The sequence below is a fragment of the Cyprinodon tularosa genome, unplaced genomic scaffold, assembly GCF_016077235.1.
Source record: "Cyprinodon tularosa strain WSP-4 unplaced genomic scaffold, ASM1607723v1 ctg197, whole genome shotgun sequence".
Lineage (NCBI taxonomy): Eukaryota > Metazoa > Chordata > Actinopteri > Cyprinodontiformes > Cyprinodontidae > Cyprinodon > Cyprinodon tularosa.
In genome coordinates this window covers 1,633,540-1,657,294 of record NW_024038720.1, presented here as the reverse complement: position 1 = coordinate 1,657,294, position 23,755 = coordinate 1,633,540, and the positions used below count along the sequence as shown (strand labels likewise).

The window sequence follows — 23,755 nt, the reverse complement described above, 5'->3', positions numbered from 1 at the left end:
TAAAGGATTTATATATATTTTTATTACTAAATGCATTTGTATCGGTTTGCATTTAGGCTCCTTTAGCAGGAAAGCCATTATTAAAACAAACCGCCTTTAGAAATCCTCAAGAGGAAATATTTCACAGAGCCCACTCCATCATCACCTGGCACAGTTAAGAGAACGACAAGTGTAAAATATGCAAGACATGGTCGTCCGTATTGACTGACAGGCAACAAAACAAATAACAAAAGAAGTCACCAAGAATCCCAAAGCAACTGTGCCACAATTCACAAACCAATTGGGAAGAAATTGTTTGACTATACATAGGACGCCATTATTATCATTTTTAATCTTCATTTCGAGCATTTCATCACACACACAAGAATAAGCGTGGTCACACCAGGAAAAGTATGCCATTTTTTTCAGAACTGATCAGGATTGCCACATATGTACAATTAACATTTCGCATGACTTGGGGTGATTTGAAACATGTTGGTGGTGGCACCATCATGTCAGAGTCATTTTTCAACAGAACAAGACCTTTAAACATTGCTGATTTAGCTAAATCATATCCATGCATTAGAATTACCGATCCGTCAGCCCTAAATCCTGCTGATAATCTGTTGGAAGAATTATTAGCTAATGTTCAAAGAATAGCAAACTACTTCGGATGGTAAATCTGAAACTCTGGGGGTCAATTACCTACTTTACCTCCAGCAGATTGGCATTTATATTTGCTTTAAAACATTAAGCAAAAAATGCATCAGATGCATGACATAATTTGACAACCATGTATTTTTTCCTTGACTTAACAGTACTTTGTATCAATCAATCAAATAATGTTTAAAAAACTATTTTGGTTATAAAGTGAGAAAATGTGAAGGTGTTAAAGTAAGCTGAAAATGTTCAAGAAAGCAGAACAGATCGTACAAATAAATTAGAATGTTATTGAAAAGTTAATCTACTGCATAACTTAATTAAGTGAAGCATATTATAAAGATTAATTACACTAAACTAATTTCAAGCTTTTGTATCCTTTTAATTATGGTGATTTTCTGCTTATTGCTAATAGAAAACATGAAAATTAAGATTAGAAAATGTCATCAGACTAATTAAAAATACATTTTTGGTTCAGAAATATGGACATCAGGAAAATTATGTTTAATACCTGCTTAAAGAGTGTGATTTTCTAAAGGTACTTTGAATTTGATCCAGGCGCCTAATGAGAAGCATGTGCTTATTCATTAAACATGATATATGATAGCTGTGCATTCAGCTAATCCCCGAAGAAGCAATTAAAAATCACAAAGCTATATTATTTTCTTGCAGGCTCCCAGTCGTCTGTTTACAAGGAGCCGGTGATTTTGGTTGGCCCAGAGAATCTTACCCTCACTGTTCACCAGACTGCCATCCTGGAGTGTGTTGCTACAGGATACCCTCGCCCCATTGTGTCTTGGAGCAGATTAGGTGAGTTAAAAAAAAAAAAAAAATCAACAAAGCACAGAAAGGGCTACAGAAGTAATACATACAGCATATCTTTATTTTGAAGAATTATCTGCTAAGGTGAAGTACGTTTTCCTCAGCTGGAATGTGAGAGGCCGCGTCCTGGTGGATTTGTTTATTCCTTGTTGCCCACCGTGTGTAATGCAGATGTGTACACAGAATACATTTCAGAGAGTAAATCTTTTGTGTATACACAAGGCAATGAGACTCAACAATAAGCCTAAGGGCTAAACATTATGCTTGACTCTGTGCGGATAAATACGTGCTTCATCTCATGAAGTTGAACCTCTCTTCGAAGCACAGGCGAGCCTCTGAGTAATTGCCACGAGGTGCTGAGCCAGATACAATTAGTTTCTCCTCCATACATGTTTTTTTTTTTACCTTTACTATCACTCAGAGTCTGTCTGTCAATTTTCCGATGTCCTATCTGTTTTCTTTAACTATAACACAGTCTGTTTTCCTGTCCTAGATGCAAATTGCTGCCCCTCCCAAGCAGTCAGCCGTAATCAGATTGACAGTATTGCCTTACCTAACGCTGCCAGAATGAAATGCTAACACGATGGGATTTCTGTGTATTAGATTACAGCAGGGAGGCCTGGATAAACTGCATAATGAATCTGATAGTTTCACATCCGTCACTCCTTAATGTTAGAGTTAGTTTGTTGCTATTCATTGAACAGCGCCGCCGCCTGCTAGGTTGTGCTCTTTCTTTCCTGACACTAAATTAATTAGTGGCGGGTGGAGGGGAGGTGACTGAGAGGAGAAGGGGAAAAAGAAGGAATACATGCAGCTCAGAGCAAATAAAAACAAAAATGCGGTGAGCGGGGTGCAGAGTTCCCATGGATTGTTAGTTCTTTCTCTACTTAGATTATAAAAATCAAAGAGGAAGATAATTGGACACATAAAAATGTATAAAACTGTGATTTGTTTCACAAAGAGTAATTAGCCAAATACATCAACACAGATGAAACACTCTACTGTAACATTAGCACATTTTAAGGACATTTTACAAGCTTTATAAAACAAAGTTAACACTATTTGGAGCAGATAAGACTGTCCTGAAACTCTGAGAATGTATCAGTGATAAAAACAACAAACAGCCTGAATATTATTTGTGACGGAGTTTTGTAGAACATGGTTATACCTCTTTCACACTGGCAGAAAAAAACGTTTAAACCCGGGAACAGTCCATTGCATGGCAACACAGAGACAAACCATTCACAAACACACTCACACCTAAGGAGAATTTAGAAGAGCCGATTGAGCTAACAGTCATGTTTTTGGATTATGGGAGGAAGCCGGGGTACCCGGAGAGAACCCACGCATGCACAGGGAGAACATGCAAACTCCATGCAGAAAAACCACCAGCCAGGAATCGAAGCCGGATACTTCTTGGTGCAAGGCAGCAGTGCTAACCACTTTTGCACTGAGCAGCCCCATCAGCACACATCCACAACAAAACAAAATAAAACTTAATTCTTAATAAATAAGAATAAGTTGATTGGGTTTGTTTTCCTTCAAAGCACAGGATCAATGTTTTGTATCATTTTTCTATCAATCTGAAGTTAGCAATCTTGTACTTAAAAATAAATGAGATCTGTATCAAACCAAGCATTTAAGTCATGTTATTTCATGTAGCACACATTTTAACACATTGAATGAAAGCTACAGATAGAAGACATGGAAGAGATTAGAACACCACCTTAGCACCATAGCTAATATCAGAGGCAAACCAAACTCATCGTTGGATCTGACACTGCAGATAGGGATCAGAAGAAACAAGTGAGTTTATCATATGATTGCAGTAAACAGAGGAAGCCACGGATAATGTGAGAGAATAGAAGATAATAAGTGTAGTTTTTGTATCCAAAGTTAAAAAGCAAAAGCTTTTCAGTATAAAATTGTACCTATGAATTAAATAAAAAATTTCTTACGGTTTACTGAAGAAAATATAAGCCTTATTGCTGTAAAAAAAAAAAAAAAAATCACAGTATTACAGATATCAATGAAAAGCAGTTCATAACTGGAAGCCGCTGCTGTTAAACACAAATAAAAACTCAGTGACCTTCCTCCTTGCATCTGTTGTATCAGCGGCAGCATTATAATTCTACACCTCACTCACTGTAAAAGCTGCATCCTTGAGGGACAGAAATAGCACTCTCTCTGTCAGCTGGTGGTTGTATTTGTTTATGATGTTTTGTCTTTTTTTCCAATGCTAAATAAACCTTTTTTAATCCTTAGTGCCACACACACACACGTTAATCCTTTACAGTTTATAATTGTATGGTCAAATTACCTCACCGTATATTTACTTCCAATCTTTGTGAAATGCTCTCGTTAATCTTCCATCTCTGATCAGACGGCCGGCCCATTGGAGTGGAGGGAATTCAGGTGCTCGGCACAGGAAACCTGATGATCTCAGATGTTGGCGTGCAGCACTCTGGTGTCTACGTTTGTGCTGCTAACAAACCAGGAACACGCGTTCGCAGGACAGCTCAAGGACGGCTAGTAGTCCAAGGTGAGTTCTGGATAAAACGGTTTTTCCTTTTAGTAGCTCCTGATTTTTTAAATGTGAACGTATAGCTAAGGTCACACAAAACCATATCACTCAGATTCAGGCTGCATGATTACTATAGCATTACCAGAGCCTTTTATGCCTTAAGCCGAAGTAGTGTCTCAACCATGATAAATATGATCTCTGTGCGACAAGTGTGCTTCATGTAGGTGTTCTTTAATCTAAATTTCTGAGCTAGTGGGTGGTTCCAATCTCTCAAACGTACCTTTTTTTTTTTTTGCATATCTCTACCGTAAAGGAAAATGCAGTCCTGTCTTACTCTTTTAAATACATTTACTACCAGACTATAGGCAGAAGTAAATATTAGATTTTTGTGTTCCAGGTTGTTTAAGATGCATGTCTGTATACAGTACCTCTAACAGAAGAGCAAAAAAAACATACTTACATGTTATTTTTTATAGCCAACCCAAATCATTAGCCTCATAAGCATAGCACTGTACAATATAAAATAGATTCAAAGAGGGCAAATTACTCAAAAGGTTAGGATGCAAATCTTTAGTGATGGCCAAGCTGAAATGATAAACTTTATGGGTAATTATTGAGCATTACCCATCAATCCATTAACATTAGCTAACAAAAGATTAGTAGGTAATCATATCTGCAGGATGACATGAACAAGTCACTTTTCTAAATCACTCTGTAAGACTGTATGTAATCACTCAAACACAGAATGGAGATAAGAGCAGCTTTTAATAGTTTTAGCCATTAAACAGGAGCATTCTATCAAATACAGAGTGTTGCATTTATGGAGTTATGTTTGATTCCATCTGTTATGGAAAATAGCTTTTTTCACATAGTGAGAGCAAAAAGCCTCCGAGTGATGAATCCACCTGACAGTGGATGGCTGGTAAAATAGAAGTTTTATACTGAGAAATATTGATTCTATGAACATAGAAAGAAGAAAAGTACAACACTTTTAAATTATTTGAAGGAGAAAAAAAAACATTAATAGCATTCCTTGTGTCATTATACTAGTAACTAAAAAAGATACAATTCTTCTTTTATAACCCTTTGTATCCATAGCTTTAAATGACTTATTTTTGTTTTTCCTACTAAAGTTCTCATAGGATATTCCCTCACTTTATAAAGTAAATATGAGCCGTGTATGAAACCAAATGATCCATGATATAGTAGATCTTATTTCTAATGAAGATTTGCTTATTATGTTTTTCAATGAAGAAAAATTATTGTTCCTTATTGAAAACATATAATGCCTGCAATTAAAAATCTTTATATTCAAAATTTTTGGGAAAGAATTACCTTGACTAAATAATGTGAGTTCAATAAATAAATAAATAACTGCATTTGGTTTAATATATTTGTGTAAGTGTCTTATCATAAAATCTGTGTGAATTTACTCTATCAGGGTTTTTTGTGGTATGCTGCAGTGGTTATCAGAGAAATTAAGTGCTGTATTACTTCCCACATCAATGTGAAAACAAATGGCAGTATTTTAACCCTTTGAGCCCGGCGGCCCATCTTACACCTGCTCATGTTGATCTATTTATAGAAATGGCCAGAACACAGTCATGTGGTGTTTCATCCACATGTCTTTCAAAATGGGCCTTAAAAATGTCTAAAACATGTTTCATCATTGAAAACTAGATACTCAAACCTTTGCAAAGAGGGGTGGTGGAGAGGTGATTGTGCGACCATTTTAGGTGATATAACCGGCATGCGTTACATAGGCTTACTCTGTTATTCTTATTTTCTATTCAGTTTGGTGATATTATTGGTAGATTTCAATGTAACGACTGCTAAATCTTAGGAGCAAAGTCTCCAATAATGTAAATCAGCATATTAGTCTGGCCAGATTCCCTTTTATGAGCGGAAGAATGCATTCGGCACGATTTGGCCACTTTTGGCAACACTGTGCCAAAATTACATTTTCCTCCTAGCACACTGCTCACTTAAACCTTTGTGGAACAAACATGCTTCAACTTCTTCAGTCCGAATTTGCTTGAGTTATAGTCAAGATGTGGATCTATAAAGTTGAGGGTTCAAATGGGGTTTCATGGTGTTTTGCAATGTTTATTTTGGAAAAAAAAATTGGCAAGGCTAAATATTTTTCTTTGTTTAATCATCTTTAAATCAGACATGGTGACATTTAAAATAGTGGTTCCACCTGAAAAATACTCCTCAATGCCTTTCTGTCATACAAATACAAACAGTTGTATTTCCAATTTATAGTTTGGGAGCTGTACTAGCTTTAATTCAAATATGTAATTTCAGGCTGAATTTGCTTCTAAGATCCTTTGGGCTTAAGGGAAAAAGCATTTAAAGACATTAAAGCTGAATTCTCCCACAAACGGTTACATCTGTTGTTTTCTTATCCCTCAGTCCTAATCACTGTTCATGATAAGAACTAAATGGGTCCTTGTCCACAGCCTTGATACCAGTTTGAAATCATATTTCTGACTGTAAATAAGGGAAACTTAAAGTAAGAAGCTATTTATGGTTCCCATTTCCTTTTACATACTTCAACTTTAAATGAATGACATGTTGAAAATGTTCCAGTTTCATTGTATTTATTTAATCGGGACCATTAGGCCTGCAAAGAAATGTGTAATTATTATGACGCTTTCATGCCTTTTAAAAATAAGGTTGCTTTATTTCATCCGTATTTGCAAATGTACCCTTTTCATTTTGAATCATCTGCTGTCTTCTATATGGTTATGTTATTGTAGGCATTTTTTTTCTCTTTTTATGTTTTTTTTTCCACACCCAGGGCAGCCTTCTCATTGCATTTCACTTAGAGCAGATACAGCAAAGACCTTTGTTTGTTCAATCGCGTTTAAGCTTACAGCAAGGTCATCTTTAACAGACATTGTGTTTATGTGCTGTAAAGGGAACTGTATGCATGTCTGAGTGTACTTTTATTCTTTCATAAAATAAACATTAAACATTTGAAAACTCAAATTAATAGTTAGCCTTCATCCCTTTGGATTTGCCTCGTTATGTACCACAAAAAATGGTCATGATCGTTTGCTGTTTGTTTGTTTTCGCAGTAATAAGTACTGTTCTTTGAAGGTGTTTGATGAAAGCTAAGAAAGATCAATGTTTTTAACATTTCTTACATGTAATGGAGCCAGGTGTAGGTGGCTGTGTGCATTAATTGTTAACAATAAAGAACCAGCCAGCCTCTGCTTTGCTCATGCATTGATCAAATGAACCCCACTTTGCTTCAGCCCATCATGGTATTGATCCTGATCGATATTTCATTTCATCAAGCTGTCAACTCTAAGGCACGCTCCTACCTAGCTGGGGACTGCATCTGAAAACTATAGATGTTGATTATCTGTCAGTTCTTTTAGTTCTTGTCAATGATTTGTGAAAACAAAGGTGTCCTGTTAACTTCAGACAAATATGTGTCTTAGTCCTAGTTTAATATGAGGAAACAATATTGCACGTCTTTGAGGAATTGCAGCATTTGTTTGTGGAAATAAGGCAGCTGTCACATCTGTGGAAAGAACGTTTCCTATTCTCTTGTATTTCCTATACCTATTTAAAACACAAGTTCAGCAGTCTAAAACATGAAACTCTAGATGATTGCAGGGCTTTAGCATATCAGCTTATACACTTCCTCAGAAGTCATGTCACGATAGACTTAGGCTCATTTTTTATATAAAGAGAAACTGAAAGAGGAGACAAACTGTTAGGGCCGGCAGTGAAAAGAAAGAGCAAGATGGATGACTGGTGCAGATGATCTGACCCACACCTTTAGAGGTGCAAATCAATATCATTCTGCGCTCCTGCTGATCTCTGCCTTTGAGTAGTCAGCTTACAAAAAAACAAAAAACTTCAAGTGAAAAAAATGCCTATAAGGCTTGAAAGCAGAGAGACAAATGAAAGAAACATCTCATGCTGCAAGCTTCCTCCTTAATTCAACTGCCTAGAGGCACCTTCGCTTTTTCATTGGAGGAGACGGAAAAGCATCAGATAATATTTGGTGTAGGAGGGAGGGAACAATAATAAAGGTTGAACAACTGGGAGGAAAAACAAACAGGAATCGAAAACAATCTGAACAAAGAACAGAATACTGGCAAAACAACAACAATAATACCAACTATATTTGTTGTTTTGTTCTTATTCTCTACTTTTGATATTGACAATATATCACTTGAAAATACCAAAGTGTTCGTATAATCAACCTTGTAAAGACAGTTTTTGTGCAATTAACTGCTGGAGTAAATGATGCCCCTGGCTCACTTCTTTATTGCAAAGGGTTATTGAAAGTGATATTTCTTCATATCTCCAAGATGGTTGCCTCAGTTGTTCTTAAGACAAACCAACATCTCATTTCATCATCACATACTCACTAAAATACTAAATATGTTCATCTTGGATTTTTGCTTAGTGTTAACTATGTGGCTATAAAGAAGTGTAATTTTAACTTCAGCTACAGTAGTTCAAACATATGTTTATTTTATATTTGCATATAGGTACTATATATACTCAGGCTTAGCTTTTGATATACATCCAAAGGTCCTGTTATGTAAGATAAATTTAGTTATTTTTAACCGTTACATTTTCTTTTAAAATGTTGTAAAAGAGAATAAGTATGTTGACTGAATTCCTGCCAGCCCAAAACTATATGAGGGTATTATTAAAAGATAAATTACTTCATGGTAAACTGTAAGTTGGCTGTAAGGTTAGGTTGCATCTTTTTAAATTTTCTACGGCATCAGTGCCATTTATTTACAAATTAGAGGACACGCAAGTGGCCAGAGAGAAAAAAGGGAATAACATGCAGTTGCTGTAGGCATGGATTCAAATCCAGGACAGTTGCACTGAAAGCAACTAGTCTTAGACTTATACAAACCTTTTCGTCATTTTGTATGTACAGAGTGTATAGCAGCAGCGCTGGGATGAAATGTCTTTAATGAAGGGAAGAGGAGCACCGATGATCCTCTCTGCTGTTCTCACTAGTCTCCTCACGTACTTCCAATCTGAGGCGCTGCAGCCTCCACACCACCCAATAAGACAGCTGGTCGGGCTCTCTATGGTGCTTCTGTAGAAGGTGGTGAGGATGGGTGGGGGCAGCTAGTATCTGTACATCAGGCACCTAACCCATGGTTATTTAAGTGATGAGGAATACTTAAAGAGATCACTTAAGTGTAAAATAAAATAATCTTTTGTGCAGGTGTCTTTGATCATCCCATGCATGACTATTGTATAAAGCAGTAGTTGCTGATCTATGTTGGTTGTTACTATGCTGAGTGAATGACAGTAAGCATAAGATGCAATGTCATTATTAAAATCACACCCAGAAGAATCTCACAAAGGACTACCCATATCTGAAAAACCAAAACAGGCTTTCTATAAGACAATTTTCCTTTGCATAGTGAGATGTATAGTAATTCATATGCGGTCAGTTTTACTTCTACATGTAAGCGTACAGTTTGTGGGCTGTGGGAAAAACGTATTTTTGGTGTGTATTAATATTACTGACCTTTTTTTTTTGCAGTCATTCACCCACACTAGGTGTATTTTGCTCTCCTTAGTTTATTCTATGTTCTGTAAAATATATTTTAGTGTAACCTTGTATTCTTATGAGCATTCTTCTAATATTTTCCAATAATGTTGAGGCCAAAAGTAGCCACAGGCAATTATCCAAAGGGAGCAAAATCACATACAAAAAAAACAAAAAACAAAAGAAATATGTAAGATATTTTGGAGATATTGCAAGCTAACACTATTTAAAAGTCTGCTTAAAATCACAAAAATAAGAAGCAGCACTTTTTATTTCATTACCCTGTCAACAGTGGAGTATAAAGCTTATAAATATCTGTTTACCAATGACGTGTTTTTGTTACACTTGGATAAGATAACGGACTGGGCACTGAATACAGGCGAGGGTATAAAAACTACATAAACATAAAAATTTGATTAAGCAAAGTAATATAAATGTAAGACATAATTAGCTGAAAAACATATACACATAACTATAAATTATAAATGTGAACAAAATTTGCAATTATTTAAGGCAAAGGATTGTTGTTGTGAATTAGGTTTATGTTGTCTTATATCTGTCTTCCACCCTTCTTTCTTCCCTACTCACACGCCTTTTCTTTTTACCTATTAGAGCATTGATCCTGTGTCTTTCATTGTTTAGGTAATTGAGCTTTGCCTTAATTATAGATTTAAACCCAGTATTTACACCTCAGTCCTATACCTTAGGAACTTATGCCTTTCTCACTCCTATTTGCTCTTTTATTCCTACCTTGACATCTCAGGATCAATATTAAATCAATATTTTACATATCTGACAATCCCCCCATCTTACCAATGTCTGGGGTTTAACCAGTAATGTAGCTTGATTAGATTTTCGATGTCTTTCTTCTTTCAGCTCCAGCAGAGTTTGTGCAGCCTCCACAGTCCATCTCTCGACCAGTCGGCACCACGGCCCTCTTTACATGTCAGGCACAGGGTGAGCCTGAGCCTCAGCTCACCTGGTTGAAGAACGGGCAGGTTCTGGAGCCAGGGGGACATGTCAAATTCAGGAACAACAACAGGTAAAACTAAATATTATACAGTTGTTATATGATGGCAAACCTTTCCTTGCTTAGTTTATGAGTACGGTGTAGATAAAATGTTGCTAGAATTAATTAAAATGTCAACAGCAAGTCTCGACTTTAAATTATCTGCTTACCTGATGACATGGAATATATCAGTGTTTTATTCTATGTAATACCGGTAAGTAAGCATAAGTTGTTTTCTAAAAGAACTTACTGGAAATCTGATTAAAATAAAGTTTCTTATAAAAGCCTCTAAACCTTTTAATGCCACTTGCCAGTGGTAATGTCAGCTTAATGGTCCTCAAGGTTTATGCCTAAATGACACGTTTTTCATCATCACAGTGTGTATTCAAGGCTCCCTCTGGATGCTTCCGCATTCACAGAGCACTAAATATGCAGGGTCTGAAAAACTAGAGTTCTGCGCTTCATACATTTACTCTTTTTCAAAACCCACTTTACACTATTCATGGCCACCTGAGGGCTGGAGCCTCTTCCATTTATCCCTGGAATACATAGTAATCTAATTTTTTTGTATAAATTTAAACCACTGTATTAAAGGTATGGTGGAGGATGTTCTTTTTCCGGTTGGTTCATCAAAATAAGTGGTTCTGCTAATAATTAGTCATTCTTGTGTTATGTTTATATAAGGCAGTCCTATGTGCATTTTCACTTACCAGTGGTGAGTCTGACAGCGGAAAATTTGCAAATCTTCTTTTGGAAAGTAAGCTTGTATAAGCGAACAACAACTTTTAAACAGAGCATGCACGAGGAGAAATGGGCTCATGCACGCTCTCACACGCATTTAGTAGATGTTCCCTCTTTGGTGTGGGTACAGTGTTGTGCATGTGGTCTTTGAAAAAATTGGCTAAAATCCTCCTCTATATCTTGACATTTTCTTCTTTTAGTTGAAAACTAAAATTTTATGACTATTGCTAAAATGCTAAATTGACCTTTTTGTTCTGTGAAAAATAATTGTCTCCAGTCCACCACCCCCCAAAACCACTAAGAATATTAAAAATCAGCTATTTGTTACTTCACAATAAAATAATTGATGTTCTGCTCCTTTTATATACATGGTTAAAATCTTTATCCATCTGTTTTGTTGCCATCCTTTCGCTATCATCCTGAGTGACAATTTGAAATTAAAATCTAAACTATGATAGGGCAAAATAGTTTAATTTTGAAATAAATCTATTAAATGAGACATGCAGAAGGAAAGTACACTCACACTCTGCTGAAGTGAGTGAAAGCAGCAGGCATATCCATTGCTCACCTACATTTTTGCGTTCCAACTTGGTGTCTCCACTCTCTATTAACAAGACAAATGGAATGAGAGAATGTTAAAGGCAGAAAGAGGACAGGAAAGAAATAGATGAGAAAAGCCTGACTGAGATGTTGAATTGAAAGGCAAGTAATAAATGAGTGCCTTGCAGAGAAACGATGAGGCTGCATGAACAATAAATAGGTGAAAAGCGAGAGACTTGAAAGATGGAATCAGTAGTTGGAGCATCACTTTTTTTTCTCTTCCTTATGTTACAGATGACCTGGTATAATATGAATCGCATGCACCACAACTGCCCTCTGTGATCGGTTACAGAGGCAGACCTTAGCTTGAGTTCCCCCATTAGCTAATGAGCTCATAAACTCAGCTGGTTGGCCAAGACATGCAATCAGCTGGGTAGAGAACAGAGCAGCTTCAAGAGCATCTTAAGACTGTGTCATTGAATGGCACAGCAGGAGGAAAGAACATGAAATAATGTCAGTCCTTTTCACAGTCCAGTGTGGTAAGCTATTTAGAATCAGTTTTACATGGCTTTGATAATCTACATTTTGTATTAAACCTTTTAATGATGGTATATATGAGGATAATTAATTTTTTACCTAGCTAGGGATAAAGGTAAAATTAATTTAAAAAAAGATTTTCCTCTAAAGAACTATAATGGCAAAATGTTTGCAAAGCCTTCTCTGCAGAAAACTTTACAGATAAATCAAATAAGATCAGAAATGTCCATGCTAATAATAGCATCCAAAAAAATTCATAATATAATTTCTACAAATAACTTATTTCCAAACGTCCAAACCTAGTCACACTAGATGGTTGAATTATGTTCTGACTAATCTAGCAAACTGCAACTCGAGCAAAGTTTCATAGAAACTCACTCTGTTGCTGGAGAAAGCATCTTTTTGAGAGTTTTGTTTCCTCACTGCACAAGGAAAGCAGGAGTGAAGAGAAAGAGGCATGCTTGATGCTGATTGGCTGAGGTGTAAGGTGGGTTGGTGTTCACCATGCACTACAGGCACAGTGAGACGCATGGTGCAAAAAAAATCCAAAGTTAGCAGTGCTATAATTCATGTTACAATTTTTCCATTTATTAATTATGAATCATTTTAGATTTAATACTTAAACTAAAAGGGAGGGCATGGTGGTAAGGTGGTACGCACCTTTGCCTCACAGCAAGAGGGTTCTGGGTTCAGGTTCCGAGGGAAACAGGACCTTTCTGTATGGAGTTTGGATGTTAGTCCCTGTCTGCATTGAGGTTCTCTGAGTTCCTCCCACTGTCCAGAAACCGGCATGTTAGGTTGATTAGACATTCCAAATTTACCTTAGTAGTGAGTGTGCGTGGTTGTTCATCTTTGCATGTCTCTGTGTGGCCCTGCGGTGGACTGGTGGACCATCCAGGGTGTACTCCCCCTCTCTCCCATTGACTACTAGGATAGGCTTCAGTCCCCCCCACGAACCTATTAGGGAATAAACGGTTCCGATAATGAATGGATGGATGGACTTAACTAACATTTTTTAAAAAGTTTTAATAACAGGAATGTCTTGTGAATTGATTTACTTTTAAATCATGAAAAGCGACTGCATAGTTACTTAGTAATTAGTTACTTTGACATTCCATTACGTCCTGGAATAATTTACTTCTTACTCTTAAGTGCTTTCTTTTTTTAAGGGGTTGATCTGATAATAATATGTTAATAAATTACTCCTCATTCAGATTCGTAATCCATACACTGAAACAACAGAAAGGATGATGCAGGGTTAAGCCCCAGTGACAGTAAAGGAGAGCTGACTTTGTGCTCTTGTTGAATTTGTCGCACCTCAAAAGACCCTGTCACATGAAGTGGCTCACAGTCCCCAACACAAACAGACGTGCTGCTGTGTAAGGCCTTAATTATCCGCCCTGAATGACCAGGTTCCTGTGAAACATGTTTTTCAAAGCCTTTGTTAAAGCTGTTGCTAATTATGTATTTTAGGGCTCACCTGAACTTTATGTCTCCTAAGTAGCAATGCTTGATCAGCCAATCTATACATCCTGTGATTTCTCAACCTAAAAACATAACAACGTGAAAGCCTGCTGGTATTGTTTTAAAGTGATGCTGCTGCTGACAATGGGAAATATTCCATGTGTAATGTTTTAAGTGAGTACATGAGTGACTTTAAATATTGTTCAACATCCGGCTTTCACACTGATCTGGGAGTTTTATCATTTAAATTGTAAATTTTCCCTTCTTTTATGTATGTTCTTGTTTTTTGGTTAGTGTTCTCCCTCTATTCACCCTTGTATCCCTTCCTGCCCCCCAATAAGAAGAACTGTGGCCTAAGCATTGGCCTTGACCTTTGGCCTGCCTGTAATCAGTCATATCCTTGGGCCCTTCCTTCCTTTCAGGCCACAGACAGCTCATTTCTCCCTCCCTACCCCCTCTACCAGCAACTCTTCCTCCTGTTTTCTCTTTGTCCCCATATTTTTCCCCTTTTCACTGGTGCTGAATCCAGAACGTCCCTGCTCCCTTTTGATGGGGCGCCGCTCTGAAACAACAGAGGGTAAACATAGACTAAGCAGCTGAACAACAGACCCCGAAACCCCACTATCAGCTACCCTTCTGCCCTGACCCACTGCCTCATCCGTCAATCTGTGAAGTGACCTCAAACTGATGAGTAAATGATGGTGTCAGCTTGTCAGGACGGAGCAGCTTGGTTTACGGAGTTTACGACAAGCAAGCAGCCTGAATTCCAGCCGAACACCTCCCATATTCTTTCTTCTCTGTCACTCAGACGTTTCTTTTGTCCTTCGCACATTGTGTACATTCAGAGTCTGATGTTGCATATCAATGTGAGCCGTGTGATTGGAATAATCATTTGAATTGCAAAACTGACCCCACTGAGTTGTGTCTCAAGAGAATAAAACGTAAAACACAGATGTGTTGTTGGTATGAGAGCAAAATTATGGAATGAACTTAATAATTAAATTTAAAAAAGCATTGAGAGGAATTTTAATGAAAGCTTTCATTTTTGTTTAGGCGAGTCATAAATTAACATATGGGTTCTAGGCTGTTATTTTTTTGGGAAAATGACTTTTCCAATCTAAGGTTAGATTATTTTAAAATGACAAAATGTTTATTTTTTCATTTTTTATATTCACCTCTTCACCATCGTTGATCGTGCCATTTGATTAAACAGACACCTCGCTTCATGCATTAAATATGAACATTTGTCATTTATTTTCTCTGAAATGATGCTTCATCAATTCAGATATTATGAATCCCATAACAGAAATACAAGGAGACATTCCCTGGATTTTAAATTTCACCAGGGTTAGTAAATATCACTGGCAAGCATTGAAGTTAACAACCTTTAAGAACTTGAAAGCCAGAAATTAATAAAAATACATTAATATTAGCTTCTGTTGATAGGAGAAATTTTCACCAAAAACAAAAACAATTTGCCGCTTCCACTTGCTTTCTGACCTACAGCCGTTCAAGCACTCTTATATGTTCCTGTTCTATGTTATGCATGTTCACTTCATTTTAAACCTTATCCTAAAAGTTTTTAAGGCCATGTGTGAAATTTTGCAAGGTGAACATCAGCAGGATATGACCACACATCTGTGACTTGTCACAATGCTTTGAATGTTACTGTACCTTGTCAAATGAAAAGAAAATGTTCTCCCCTTTCTCTACACCCACTCAGGGGGCCCATCAAACCCTGGTGGCACCGGTAGTGATTTCAGTGGGGCCTCCTTAGTTTTCCTGCTCCTCTGGCATCTGTTCAGGCTGCTTGCCTTCAAACACCCCATCCATTGCAGATATAAAAGACTGTCACAAATGTGATGGTTGATTGGCAAGCTGAGGGCTAGTGTACAGCCACCTTCAGGGTCAGAGGTGAGATTGGTTCCACCTCTTTCAGCTGATAACTTTACAGATTGAATCCACCTGGCATCCTGGAGCTGAAAAATAACCGTTTGACCTATTCTTAAGCACATAACTGTGTCCGAGCTCACCCCTTTTGAAAAAGAAATAGAATGATGTAACTCTGCATTATTCTTATTGACCCAGAAACTGAACCACAAACGCTGTTTGAGTCCTGAGATAACACTTTTTTCCATCACATCTTGTCTTAAAATCCAGAAGATGATGAAATGTAACCCTTTAGGCTGCCTTGCTGTTTCTTCTTGGTTGAAGCTTTTGGCATTTTGATAAATTTTGTTTTTAACACATAAAGGATGTATCCTGTTCTTAAAAGAGAGTTGCTTGCCAGAATCTTACTAACAACAGGCAGCGGATACAGGAGATACTTTGTGAGGGTGTCACAAACTTCTGTTTAAACTTAAAGCAAAGCAGAAGTAAATTCAGCTTTTTAACTAAAAAGTATATCTCTGATATTTTTAAATTTCATATTCATGTCTTTTTTCTGGATTCGATTGGAATTCTGTATAACTAACTGCTTCTCATATCGTTGCTTGCTCATTGCAAGGCTGTTCTCTGCATAACACACAGTAAATAATGCAGAAACAACCTTGGCTTAAAATAGAGGAAAGACACATATGAAATCATAGGTCCTCACCTCTATAGAAAGGAAAACGTTTTCATATGAGGAATGGTTTGTGTCTTCCTTATACAAATAATTATTGTCTACATCTGGAACCTGTAACAGACAAACCTTTCATCTAAAAAAAAATTATAATAATATATATATATACATATATATATATATATATATATACATATATATATATATATATATATATATATATATATATATATATATATATATATATATATATATATATATATATATATATATATATATATATATATATATATATATATATATATGCAGTTTGCATGAGTGAGGACGGTCCATACATTCTGCTGCTGTCTGTCACGCAGGAATTTGTGTCACAAATCTTTTTGCCCTCACTCACCAGAGCACAGGGCTTTGTGGATTTGACAGAAGAAATTGTCCCATTTATATTTTATACTGTACCCTCCACGTCTCCTTAGAGATTATGCAAATATTCTAATTTCATTTGCATATATCTAGGTTTGGAAATTTATGAAATAGCTTAGTGATTCACGGTATTACAAGCCAGTTTTACTATTACAAACACTACAGTAGGTCAGATATATAAACAGATTCTTCTTCTTAAAAAGATAAGGCTGTTTGTATTGTTCTATTGCATTAAAAAGTTTATTTGTGGCAAAAATACATTTGGTTTCTCATAAATTGTTTCATCGTCTTAAAAAGCTTTTTATCAAAGTTTTGTTTTACACATAATTGGCTATAAGATGATAAGAGCTTGGAATAAAAATGAGTGGAATAGGAATGTTATGATAAAATAGATAAAAATGTGCCACTTTTTGCAGAGGAAATGCACCGTGGCAGATATTTAAAAATATACAATGAAAACAAAATCACTTTGATAGTATTCACTTGTGGTGACAAATTATCAGGTTTCAGTTTGATAAAAATACAAGCCTATACAACAACACAATATGACCACGCTGTCTGTATGTGTATGTGTGGATGTGTGCTCAATTTTTCAGTGTTGCATATATAAGGTCATAAGTCTTGAGTGTATGCGCAGCAACACTTAGTGATTCCACAAGGTTATGTGACATTCCTACTGGTGGCATTACTTCAACATGATAGATTGAAATGGTCCACAGCTCAGCGGTCCACATTCTGACTCACCTGGAACTGTGTCCTCATGTATCCCAGCATCATTTATTTATTATGGCTGCCATCTGACAGAAAACACAGCCTTTCTACTGTAGTAACACCAATATAGTTTGTTAGAAAATTATTGAATAAAAATCTCAGGGACAACATTCTACACCTGCAGGTTTTTTAATAGCTTACAGAGCTTTGCAAAAATATTTACACAGCATATGCATTTAATAAGAATCTAAGGTTATATTTGTAGCCAAATTAGTGCAAAATTGTTAAGTAGAATGGAAATGGTAAATTGCACTTTGGTCAGGAGACTTGACCATAGTGCTTTACACTACATTCGGTCATTCACCAGTTTCCTCACACATTGATGATGGCAAGTTACATTGTAGCCACAGCTGCCCTGGGGCTCACTGACAGAAGTGAGGCTGCCATAACAGGAGCCACTGGGCCCTCTGAGCACCATCAGAAAAATCGTAAAACAATGCAGTTCTATAATTTATTTGTGTTCTCTTGGTACTTTTAAAGGAAAAGTCCAGACAGCAAGGAATAACCAATGGGTCATTATTTATACCTAAAACTTATACGTTTGCGGTTATATAATGAATTTAGCATTAATTAGTAAAAAAAATAAAAACAAAATTTTTTGTTGCAATCACTGAGCGGCCATTTTACACAAATATAGTAACACCTCACTCCTCACATCTTCCAGCAGTGACGTCACGGTGCGGTAAGGCTAACGCCATTCTGCCCATTTTACAAGCAAAATCAGTGGGAACTACTAGAAACATCTACAATCAACAACAGTTATTTAAGATTTCAAGAAGACTACATCATTAAAATTCACCAGAGCTATAGTTAAACTGACAATGCCCACGTGCATGGCAGTTGGATGTTGTAATACATCGGGTAAAAGTGAAAAAAAAAAAATTTGTTATTTCACCTTTCCTTTGTGCTGGATGTTTCTGGTAAAGCACATTCAAATTAAATTACTCTTAATTAAAAACACTTATCATTTATTGAGAAGTATTTAATGATTTCATACTCAAAGTACTTAAATTTCCTTTAAATAAAAAAACAGTACAACTAATTGTCTTTAAGAAATACTGTAATTTGTACATATAATCCACTCCTTACTTAATATCTGTAAAAAGAAAAGAAAAAAACTCTTCTGTGAAGTACTTAAAATGTTTTAAGCAAAGATTATTGAACACAACGAACAGGTCAAAGGTAAAGTTTTGTGGATTTTTAAAGCAGGACCAGGTTAAAAAGGGAATACTACCCTGTGACCATCTCAAAAAGGATTCTTCTGCTATGGCCTAAGAATTTTGTAACCAAAGCCATGATATAAATTCACCAAGAAATCACCTGCAAATCTTGAAAACTGCTGGAAAAACAAGATGAATAGCCAAGAAAATGTCAAAAAGATTTAACTTATTGCCCATTTATTTATATAATTTATATTAAATTTATTTTAAAAGATTAAAACACCGTACATCCTTTTACCATTCACATCAGTTATTTTTGTATTTTGGTGCATCAGTTTGTTTTTGTAATATGACAAAATTTGAAAAGGTTCAATGGGTGTGAATAATTCTGTTATCTAATCAAACAAGTTGATACGCAATGTTAATGTAATGCTTCAAATTTTCTGAAGTAAGAACTGGACTCCTCAAACTATTTATAAATATCCAAGCTTCTCCCCTCTCTCTTCCTTCTGCAGCACTCTGACTATATACAGCATCAGTCAGGAGGATGAGGCCATCTACCAGTGCATCGCTGAGAACAGTGCCGGCTCTACTCAGGCCAGTGCCCATCTCACTGTGCTCTGGGCTGATGGACTGCCCGGTGTGCCCACCCATGTGCAGGCTGAGGCGCTCTCTCCCACCTCCATTCAGGTGTCCTGGAAGGAGCCTGACCAGAACACTCAAGACATCATTGGATATGTGCTACACATTCGCAAGACATCAGGTAAGCCCTAAGAATTGTCATAAGATAAATGCTAGGAAATAGGGTAAACAGAATATTTTATATGCCAATTAAAGTTTTTATAAAATGTAATATTTTATGTAGTTTTCATTTAATATACTTGCACAACATTTTGATTTTGAAGATTTAGAGATAATTAAATGTTTTCATTTTGAAAAATCTGATATTTATTGTTGAGCATATAAAAAAATTATCAAATATAAAAAATAAAAAAAACTCAATCCTCTAACAAGGCTCAAACTAGTGAAATCCAGTTTTTTTGTCTTTTTAACTTAACTACTAGAAATGTTTTTGTGGGCTCTTTTATGACAGACAGGTTCTGTTTACAATAAGAAAAGCCATGATTTATTGTGTGATCTGATTAAAAATTTAGAGCTTTAAGTAGTTTTGAATATATTCAGGAAACACTGGTATCCAATCCAACTGTGTTCTGACACACATGTGGCAGCATCTGTTCAACACAGCATATGTAATTGCATTTTGGGCTACGGCAGAGGAGAGGATCTGCAGGGATCTCCTATTTATGTGCATCTTGATTGAATACATTTTATGTAAAAGTGAGTTTTAAATGCATCTCTTGCTATAAACTGCCTGACCTATTTTGTCTTTATTTTTGAATCAAAAGTGAGCTAAAAGACTTTGAGTGCAGAGCCAATGCTGTGAGGTCATTCTTTTGGCTGCTGCTTCAGTCTTTCAAATGAGATTTTAATTCTGCTCAGAGCTCGACATGAAGCGTAGGAGGGCTCAAAACATGAGCTGTTGTACCCACACGCACAGAGCCATTTATTGTGTTAAGATAAACTTAGAGGTTGTCACTATACATATAATTTTTCATTTAGTGTTGAATAACCACACAAAAAAATACAAATCTTTTAGACTTTACGGCTGCATTTTGGTTCCCAAAAAGATTGATGACAAATAAACACAAACTTCTGGTGTTAAAATCCATTAACTTGTTTGATATATAGCGTGTGGTTCAAGCGATGAAATGCTCGTCAAAAACAACCATCACTATAACTCTAATAAATCTTAGGCACATTGGAAAAAGCCTTACGCAGTTTGTTCCCCCTTATTCATTGTGAGTTAAAGATCAAAGCAATGTATTGCAAAGGGATTTTGTAAAATGGAAGAATGCTATGAAGATATTTCTAGCATAAAATGATGCACACTAGTTATTGGACCATCATATCATGCATCAAATTCAGAACTCAGTCTGTTCACAGCTTTTGGATTAGTGTAGATGTGTGTGACCTCCCATTTCTACAGACTCCTTCATTCGTGAATGCTTTTTCGGTCAGAAATTCTAATCAATTTGCTAGTCCCTTTGGCTTCGTGGCAGTGCAGCATGATGGACAGCTGTAGAGCTGATATTAACCTCAGTGCTTCACTTGGATTGATGAATAGGAGCCCAGAGAAGGCCCACCTTTGGGATTTGCTCTAATTATCAGTAGATCGTTTGGCCTAATTGGTTAAGAGATGGGCGTAGATAGAAGTTATGGCTGGCTGGGTCTGAAAATGTTAGAAGATGTGGGTCTTGGAGATGGACCCAAATGCAGACAGGCAGTTAAAGGCAAAAAATGGCAAGTTAAAACTTGAATTTCTTTAAATATGTTAAAAATGCTCTCATACAAAACATGGGTTTAAAAAAAAAGGCTAACATGAACATTAAGATGGCTTGGCGAGGTAAACCAGAAGTAAAACGGCATGAAACCTAGGATTTACCTGTTAAAGGTAAAATCAAACTGACTAGTATATAAGTGGTGGCAGACAGGTGAAAGCAAAGGATGGTTAGCAGGTAAACTGAAGTGATAGAGAAAACAGGAAAGAATATGACTGAATGGGATCTTGTTAACTGCTCTGACAGGAAAAGAAAAAATAACAATTCCAACTGCATGTGTAAATTCTCATTCACCCGCGTCACGGCAGCTGATTGCTGCCAATTTAAGCCTGTTTTGAGGAAATAAACACATAAACTAAAAAGGGTGGAAGAAAACTACTTGTAACATAAACACTGAAAAAGGCAAAACCAAAATAGCAAAATATGCAGGAAACACAACATTCTTCAAGTAACGAAGTAAAACCTAAGGAAAAACACCAAACATAAACGATGATCTCAAAAACAATATTTTAAGACCAGGATAAAATAACAGAGAAAATTAAAACATAGAATAAAAAAAGATCTTAAAGAACATAAAATCTAGATAGAAAAGCAATGGAAATAGTTTCACTTGAATGACTACTGCCTGTACACCATTGTTTTACTCACCCTAAGATTGACCCTATCTCTGAATCTTCAGTCGAGATTAGCCAGTAACTCATAGGAAAAAAAAAATTTGTCAAACCAGCCAAATGTTTATATGTATCATATCTCTCCCTTATTTTAATTTCATCTCATTTTCATTGAAACCATTTTCCAATTGATCTTTGATCATTTATCTCCAGAATTGGATTATTTTAAACTCTAACAGCCTTTTCTTCTTCAACCATCTTCTCTCTTTCAGATCCACTTGAAATGGAGTATGAGGAGGCGGTCAGTAAGGTGACACTGCAGCAGGTCATCCGCGACCTGGAGCCCTCCACCAGTTACACCTTCTATGTCAAGGCCTACACATCCCATGGAGCCAGTAAACCGTCAGAGAGTGTTGCAGAGACTACTCATGGCGAGGGTGAGTTAGACTCAAATAGAAAGTTAATTTTTCTCCCATAGAATCATTGCAACATGTTACAGTGCAGCGTTAGACCATTTACCATTTATTATTTCCTTAATATTTTAAACATGATTTATGATGTTGGTTAACCTGCTTTGGTTTAGCTTTGTATTCCCAGTCAACATCAGCTCTACCGTTTCTTAAAACTATTTAAAGTTAAGATTAAACAAATATTATAATCTTCATAAAATTATTGTATAACAGCTTATTTTTGTTCCCCCACTCTTACTATATTTTGTTTGTTTCCTACTGTTTTGTGTCTGTTATTTTTATTGACATCTTATTTTGTGTTATAGTGCCTGCTGCTCCTTCTGTCTTCACCAAAGTGCTGAATAGCAGCGTTGTTCAAGTAACGTGGGAATCCTCCACCAAGATGGGCCAGCATCAAGGCTTCAGACTCTACTACAGGAGAGCACACACACCGCTTTTTGTTGGACCTATCCCCTTCCCTCACAACGTTACCCAGTACAACATTACCCAGCTTGGTGAGACCTGTAGTTTTAGATAAAGTAACGAAATGTGTTCTCCTTGTATACAAAGTGATGCAAATCTACAAATCTTTAAAGTTTTAAGATTAATCACCAAACATTGTTAAAGGAATTCCAATTGTTTCTAGGAAAACAAAATTCCTTGGTTGATGAGCAAAAGTAAAATTCTTGACATTTTCTCTTCCAAGGAGCCACACTTACATTAAGAGTAGTATGTCTCCTGATTTTTGTGAAGTCATTAAAACCTGTTTTTGGGACTTTCTCTGTTTTTTACATAAAGTCCGGTACCGGGAAATTTTATAGGTATAGTGAAGGAATTTTCACAAGTTTTTATAAAAGACCAGCCCTCTCCACTTTAAAAAAAAACATGCACAACCCTGTACCTGCTCCAGAGAGGGAACATCTATCAAACTCGTGCGAGAGCATGCACGAGCCCACATCTCCCCGTGCATGCTCTATTTAAAAGTTTCTCTTCTCATAGCTCATACAAGCTTACTGTGTACAAACGTCCACCCTAACCCCTAAATCCCTCATCCCTATATAGTGGCCGTTATAGCAAACTCAGTAAACTTACAGTTCAGACAGATGTATCACTGCTTTTTGCTCCCCGTCCATCACATTCGTAACTCCTACTGCATTGCAAGGAGAGTGCCCCATCCTTGTTATTAGACGCCACTGTTGCAAAGCATCCCGGGATATATCTGCCTTCTGATGCCTTGCTTTACTTCTTACACATTTCGTAGATACTTTTTTCTCTTATGAACCTCGACCATTTTCAAAGAACTGCGGTGAGAAAGGTGAGCTTCAATGATTGTCTGAAACCATAGCTCACCACAGATATATACGCCTGAAAGTGCGCATGCACAAAAAAAGATGGCTAACTGGGGAGGAGCTTTACGTAAACATCACCAGAAAGATCGACTGTATGAGGACCACTTATTGAGACGATCCACCCGGAAATAAAATATCGTCCTCTACACCTTTAAACTAAATATTTTGGTTTAAATTGATTTATTTGAATAAACTAAAGATACAAATTT

At 36.5% G+C, this 23,755-nt stretch overlaps 1 protein-coding gene across 1 annotated transcript in view; it reads left to right on the top strand.

The window, feature by feature from the left end:
* igdcc3 (immunoglobulin superfamily, DCC subclass, member 3) overlaps positions 1 to 23,755 on the top strand; it is an 82,201-nt gene that overhangs the window by 46,358 nt on the left and 12,088 nt on the right. Inside the window, exons 5-10 of the mRNA XM_038283876.1 lie at positions 1,312 to 1,449; positions 3,845 to 4,003; positions 10,410 to 10,575; positions 19,254 to 19,501; positions 22,021 to 22,185; positions 22,524 to 22,712. Coding sequence (XP_038139804.1) covers positions 1,312 to 1,449; positions 3,845 to 4,003; positions 10,410 to 10,575; positions 19,254 to 19,501; positions 22,021 to 22,185; positions 22,524 to 22,712 — 1,065 coding nt within the window. The remainder of the gene's footprint in view (positions 1 to 1,311; positions 1,450 to 3,844; positions 4,004 to 10,409; positions 10,576 to 19,253; positions 19,502 to 22,020; positions 22,186 to 22,523; positions 22,713 to 23,755) is intronic.